The sequence below is a fragment of the Mixophyes fleayi genome, chromosome 5, assembly GCF_038048845.1.
Source record: "Mixophyes fleayi isolate aMixFle1 chromosome 5, aMixFle1.hap1, whole genome shotgun sequence".
NCBI classification, from domain to species: Eukaryota; Metazoa; Chordata; class Amphibia; order Anura; family Limnodynastidae; genus Mixophyes; species Mixophyes fleayi.
In genome coordinates this window covers 111,893,672-111,901,132 of record NC_134406.1, presented here as the reverse complement: position 1 = coordinate 111,901,132, position 7,461 = coordinate 111,893,672, and the positions used below count along the sequence as shown (strand labels likewise).

General features: G+C 37.6%; 1 protein-coding gene across 1 annotated transcript in view; it reads right to left on the bottom strand.

Moving 5' to 3' along the window:
• Positions 1–478: 478 nt before the first annotated feature.
• The window catches only part of SLC6A19 (solute carrier family 6 member 19), a 102,891-nt gene continuing 95,908 nt past the window's right edge, over positions 479–7,461 (bottom strand). The window contains exons 11-12 of the mRNA XM_075212696.1: positions 5,865–6,027; positions 479–1,403 (exon numbers count right to left, since the gene is read on the bottom strand). Coding sequence (XP_075068797.1) covers positions 1,194–1,403; positions 5,865–6,027 — 373 coding nt within the window. The 3' untranslated portion in view covers positions 479–1,193. The remainder of the gene's footprint in view (positions 1,404–5,864; positions 6,028–7,461) is intronic.

Genomic DNA, 7,461 nt, shown 5'->3' with positions numbered 1-7,461 from the left:
CTGAGGGATTGTAAGAAACCTAGAAGATAATGGGTAGGCTTCCCTGGCATAGTTAGGCAAAACTAAAAATCTTGGCGAAATTATGTGAGATAAATATTAAATGTTACACACTTGTTTTCCTTCAATCCAATGATTCAGCTGGTCCCACAATATGTCTATCAGGTCATAACCAGGAGATCCTCTCCATGAAATTTTCATTTGCATGAATGGGAAGTATATGAGGAGGGGCCTTGATAACCCTAATGTTAGAATAAATAGGAAGTTTAGGGCCTTTGAAAGAGAGTACATGGTTGTTCCATAGTAGTTTATATTCCTAGCAAGAGAGGCAAGTGTTATAAATAATGTTTTGTATACTAACCCCCATGAATATTTTCTGCACAAGTCAAGAAGTTATGGATAGTGTAAGTTGTTTTTAAAGCAAATTCTTAACAGACCCCAATGACTACTTTAATTCAAAGAAATAACACAGTTTGGCTTTATTAATCATGATTCTGAAGATGTAAACACATATATATACTGCTTTAGTAGCTTATATTTTTGAATCCTCTTTTAAAGGGACAAATAAAACATTGTTTTTTTAAAGGAGCATGTAGTTGCGAGATCTGTTCAACACAATGTACTGGTGTTACTGAGTAAATTATAAAACAGGTACACTATAGGGACGTCAACAACTTTGGGTAAAACAATGCCAACTTTCCTAACTTGGTTACATTTGTTTTTCAATCAATAGCATTGACCCATATTTATAAACTTTTCTGGATTACTAGATTTTTTTAGAGTACTCAACAATCCAGTTACAGATATTGGTGGATTGTTTTGTGGAATTTAAATCTAAACTGAATAGATAATTTACATTTATTAGTGGGCTACTTACAGTATGTCATACTTGCAAAATCTATTGATATCCAAAACAAATAGTACTAGCTGAATTCAAAACTGTTAAAGTCTTTTGACATGTGCAAAGTAGACACTGGTTTAGCAGTAGTTCAGTGAACACATGGTTAATCATTATTATATACTTTTATAAATGTCACTTTAGCTCTTCTCTGGAACCCTCTTGAAGATGCTTAATTTCTTCACCTTTTTCCGCTCCAATTACAATTTTCTATATCGAAAAAAGGAACTTGCTAAAATAATAGTTGTTTTATTTTACATATTCTCAGTTGAAAGTCTTGCATAATGGCTTGTAAACTTTACATCTTGTTTTTAGGATCACCATTAATGGACACCATAGAGGCCGCATTCATAATTTCTTGTTCATCATCATCCTTACTACAGCAGTTCCGAATAGCTTTGTAAACTGCATATCCAGGTATTACTAAACTTGGAACTCCAGCAAGAATTACAATAATTGCGTACACCCAACCAGGATAAGCATTTTCTTTTGCTTTTGGAAATTCATCCTGTAAAGTATTAACATGCAGGTTGTTACTAGAGTATTTATTTATGATAACATTTAATAATTCAATGTGTTTTACGAAACAGCTGAGGAGTCATAAGTGATGCCAGAAAAACTTGATATAATTGAGATCCTGATTTAAGATATTACTTTATAGTATCTTGTTTCTTGCTTTTCTAGCTGTTATGTGCTGCGTATAATTCTTTGCACATACATGTACTCACACTCGAGATGTGGATTGAATGAAGAAGGACCTAATCTCCACAGTGTGCTCATAAAGGTTTTAGTTATGATACAGGTGGAAAGTATTGTGGAGTAATCTGAATGGCCACATCACTCTCTTGCTCACACAGTGACACCAGGAATAAAGGAATGTGTGGAATGTTGGAGGGCAATTCTTCAGTGCCAAGCAGACCAGATTTTCGTGTTTTTGAATCATCAGCATCCTTTAAAATATAGTGTTACTGCTGAGTGATTCTTGCCAAAGGTCACTATTTCTAGCTGCTAGGCATATGGGGCCACACTAATTAAAACACAATGTGTTACTGATTATACTTTGGAATAGTAGCATTTTTTTCCTGCAGTTTCCTTCTGTACCAAATTCAAGTAAAGTCAAAGTAATCATTTGCATACAATTAGAAATTATCTGATAAAAAAAAAGGTGAGAACAATGTTTTTAAGTGAATTTGGAAGTCTGTATATGTGAGTAGGAAATAGGCATTTGTGTCTACTTCACTTGGAATTGAAGAGTACATACATATTATTAAGAGAGTTTGGGAAGTATATGTAGTCTAATGTAAGAGTAGAGTTGAGCTAATGTACAGTGAAGTTTCAGGATTGAAAGGGTCATTTTGCATAGGTGTAAATTTCAGGAGATACAATGTTCAAGATATGCTTTTCCTTTACTATTCCACATCCTGAAGAGAAAAGCGTGCTTTTCCTTATTGCGCATGTGCTCAAACTAAGACGTATCTCCCTGTTGTGCCTGGGAGCATGGGAAATCCCCCGGTTACAAATATGAGGCATAACTGATAAGAGCTCATTTGCGAAGGGAGCTCTTTGTTTATTGATTATTTTCTGAAGACCTGGAAAATGACATCAATTTGCCAGCACTACCAGATTAAAACTATATCATAAGAAAAATCATACATACATATGCGTTTCCGTATCTGCACAATATGATGCTCATGAAAAGGAATCCCTTTTCAGAATGAATATTGTCTCATCATATGAATGTTGTCTGATGTGGGAGATACCAGTCTATGTGGAGGTTCCTCTCGAATTAAGTTCCTTATATAGGTACACAAACTCACATTTCGAAGTCCGTAGTTAAAGATGGTAAATTCTCACATGTTGGTCCTCACGTGAGGATACTCTATTACCTGCCCCAAGGTGCGGGTGGAGATAGTGCAGGGAAGGAGTCCAGCACAGAGCCGTAACTAGGGTGGTGCGGGTGGTGCGGGCAGTGCCGTCACCCAGGGCGCAAGCCCAATGGGGCGCAGCAGCCACCCGCTACCTGGCTCGGTATATACAGCCTTTACCTTCCGCATATGCGTTCCACTGACAGGAAGTGAAAGGCTGAAGTTTCTCCCTCTCTCTCAAACAACACATGCAAGGTAAATTTGCTTTCTATCTCCAGCCAAAATGTTTTTTAGCTTTGTGTGGAGTTTATGTGATTGCATCTCTGCATCCAAAAAAAATTGTGAATGAAATCCTAATAGTTTTTGATTTGTGAGGCAATGTTTTTGCTGTTTTATTAATAGGGCAGTATGAATACTTATCAGTCAAAGGTTTTAGTTATATGTGCTCTAGCTTGTGAGTTGAACAAGTATCTCTGACCTTATTACTGTAGCTGATAATAGTACAGCTGACATTCAGGGGGGTATTCAATTGTTAGCGTTAACGGAAAAAAAACGAGCGCTCAAAAAAATCTTAACGTTAATACGGTAATTACTCGCGGAATTTCAGCTCGCCGCTCCCTGAGCGGCGAGCTGAAATTCCGCGAGTAAACTACCGTATTAACGCTTTTCTCGCGCAATATTACCGTATGAACGGTAATATTTTTTGAGCGCTCGTTTTTTTCCGTTAACGCTAACAATTGAATACCCCCTCAATGTTTTTGTTTTACTCTGTTTACCCCCTTTTCATTTTCACATCTCTCTTTTCCTATGAACAGAAATGTTGCCTTTTTTAAAAAAAAATCCTAGTTGACTATTATGATTTACACGTCTTATCTTGTTGAATGTGCAGGGCTGGTGCTAGGGTCCACGGCGCCCTAGGCATTTTTAAAAAAGCGGCGCCCCCCCCCCCCCCCCCCGCAAAAATCGCCGCCCTCCTCCCTCCTCCCTCCTCTCCTTACCTTGTCTCACCACCGCCGCCTCTCTGCTCCATCTCCTCCCCTCCACTCACTGACACTAGTAAGTGGAGGGGAGGAGACGGAGCAGAGAGGCGGCGGTGGTGACAAAATAGCCTCTTCCCCCCCTCCCCGTCCATCTGAATGCTGTGCGGCGGCCGTGATAGGTATGGTCAGCGGTCGCCGCACAGTTTTAAAGTATTTTAGAATACTGTGGCACCCTCCAGGTGTCCTCCAGAGCCCGGCGCCCTAAGCAAGTGCCTAACCTTGCCTAATGGGAGCGCCGGGCCTATGAATGTGGCACACGTACCTAGTATACCTACAATCTCTTCTTGCTTAATACCTCCTGTCCAATTGTAAACTACCAAAAAAAATAATTAATATCCTTGCATTGCCAAGATAAAACACCCTTGTTATAGTTTCACACCTTTTCACTTCTTTTTTATGTCATTCTACCTTTCCATCCTTCATCTGACTACCAGTCACAGTTAAATATTTAAAGATACAGCACTAAATTAATATATGGAATTTTTCTTCCATATTCGGTTTATTTTTTATTTTTACTCTTTTATCTCTTTTACTTGTTCTTATTTGAGTATTGTGTGCATAAAATATTAGAATACCTTTTCGGTATATATTTTTGCATACTTTAAATGGTCATTAGGGCAGAGAACCGGTTGTTAATTTATTTGAATCCCACCACTGTATATATGTATGTGTGTGTGTGTGTGTATATATATATATATATATATATATATATATATATATATATATATATCTCTCGTGCATTTGCAAATATGTGTAACAGAATTCCTTCAGTAAAGTGCTAGCCACACCCCCACATTAGGTTGGCCACACCCACTTGGCAAATGTCACTCCCACTTAGATGGGGGGCGCCGTTGCCTTGTCTCGCCCAGGGCACTAAAATGTCTAGTTACAGCACTGGTCCAGCATTAAGATCCCCGGTAGTTAAAACTATCCAGACACAACGTGAATATGCGCATGCGCTGTGATGTTGTGGACTGAAGTTCGTACCCAGCTGTCACTGATATGCCGGCTTTACTGTCAGTCGGCAAACATAGGAAGCGGTGTATGTAATAGATGGTTCTGTAGAAATGTGGCTTCCAGTACATAAAAGGAAATTTCCAGATGATAGTTAATTTCTTCCATCGCGTTTCACCCCAATATGATGGTGCTTCCTCAGGGAATCAGAATTCATACATAACTACGGACTTCGAAATGTGAGGTTGTGTACCTATATAAGTAACTTAATATAGGCTGCAATTTTATTCTTTAATTTCCTATACAAAATGGTCTTAAACGCTAAGGACATTAGCCACCACTGATATTGTCCACTACCATCAAGATTTGATAAAGGTATTTGAAACCCACTAACCCTGTGCTATTTGAGGAACCTCCATATAGACTGGTATCTCCCCCATGAGGAGGCTATGTGTTTAGGATTATTACACATACGAGCACGAGTGGAATTTTAGAGATCATAAGATTATTTTGATTTGGACTAGAGTCTTGTTCTATGACTATCTTACATAGCTGGAATTTGGATTACAGACATTTCTGCCGTGTACCTTAAAGAATTTCATAGGGTATTTATTGGATATGGCCTGAACCTGTTTTTACGTTATTGAATTATCATTTGCAAGTTATTTATTTGTTTTCTTCTTTCTATCTTGATATTAGTGAAGCTAATGCATTTCAGCAATGGATAGATTGTAGGTTAAGGTTTATAGTTGTAAACTGTGTGGATTGTGAAATGTGTGTTGGGAAGGGTTAGGTGAGACCAAGAGGTTGCTATAAGGCCCAGCAATTTCTAGTTTATATACTGTTTAGACAAGTAATTATACTCCAAACAATATTATATTAATAGCATTTCTTTAAAACCTAAAATGTTTTGTATAAACAGCTTTCTATATAGAGCAATAGCAGCAAGAAATCAACCACTGCATCATACTTAGAACTAAGCTGTAGTATATATCTTAATGGACCATTTAGATATGGTTCATTATGGATGAAGCCATGTTCCGTCAAAACAAGTTATTCATCTTCACATGAATACCATTAATAACATTATTTTCCTGTTGTGATACTTACAAAGCTGGGATCCCAGGTAATGTAGAAAAGTTCCTGAGAAACTTTAATCACAAAATAGAAAATGAATATAACCAACATAATAAGAGGACTGATAACTCTCCAAGTGGCTTGCCAGAAAAAATTTGGTTTGTGACCAATCATGAATTCAATGTCTTTATTAAACCTACAAGAGAAAATCAAAACTTTAACAGATATCAGGTGTTAGTTTAAAATAAGTTCCATACTGTACATGACTGACATTACATTGATTTAATCATGTAAACCTTCTTTTTGTGAATTTGTGGAGAACACGCATTATAGACTATACTTTGTTGCATATAGCTGCACCACACTCACATAGAGTTGTTTTTAAAAATAATTTATAAAAATAATTATAAAAGTTATTTTCAGTTTTTATCACACAATAATGTATTTGAAAGCAAGAGTAGGGAATGGAATAATTGCTACTTCCATGGGTGAGGGATCCAGTGAAGCTGGAGAGGCTTCAGGTGGATGGCAATGAGATGGCATTACTTTGCTGCGAAAGCTTTGATGCATTGATTAGTGCTTCTGTTCCCATAGGCCAGTGTGTTGGCTCTTCACTGCTTGATAAATAGATCTCTGTATGACATATCCTACTAGTACATGGCAAATTGCAAGAGACACTTCCTAACAGCTATGAGGAAATGAAAAATCTACCCAACTTTTAAAACAAAATCCCATTGCTCTATTTATCAATAATACTTTCTGAATGGTGTCAAGATTATTTCAAATTAGTTTATCTTGTGCGATGGGAAAGACTGTGTGGGAATTAACTCTGTATGCAGCTTTCCCCTGCAGATTTCCTGGGACCTCACCCATCCCTATGCAGGAGAGCTGTGGCAAATAGGCCTCATTGCTACATTATATATACATACATATATATATATATATATATATTGTCGAAGTCAGCAAATTGGATAAAGTAATTTCAATTAATATCGAGCAATCTTGATTGTCTTTGTCTGAAATTATGCGTAGAGCACGCTACGGCATAAAAGGGCGTATCCAGCCGCAACACGTGGCAATAAACAGTTTCTACACTTTTACACACATTCGCACAAACATAAACATTTGTAAATAGTACACATTAATTGTAGTTGCAACACATAGTCATTTATGTCGAAATATAGTAGAATTCATGTTTAATAAAGGAGGTATATGCATACTAGTGAAACCTATGGTTCAGGTTTAGGGAAATGTGTCATGTTTGATATCATATTAATCCCCTTTACACCAGCAGCTGTCCGGTGCATTCGGCGAAGAGATCGCACATTGCATACTCTAGTTATTGATGCTAGGGAATAAACCTTTAATATGATATTGACTGTGAAATGCTAATGGATTGATTGTAATTGGAGTTTTGGCGGGAAGAACAGAGCTCATCCCCTGGAGAGATGACCCCCACCTTTGGATTCCTTAGATTGAATCAGCCTATGATGTGCAACTCCCTGAACCCTCCTGAAGCCTGGACCAATAGAAGCAAGCTATACCATCTGCATTGTTTCACTGTATCTCTGTTTGCATATAAGCAGTAGCTCTCATGTAGTGTTCAGTCAACTTGACCACAGACTTCAGA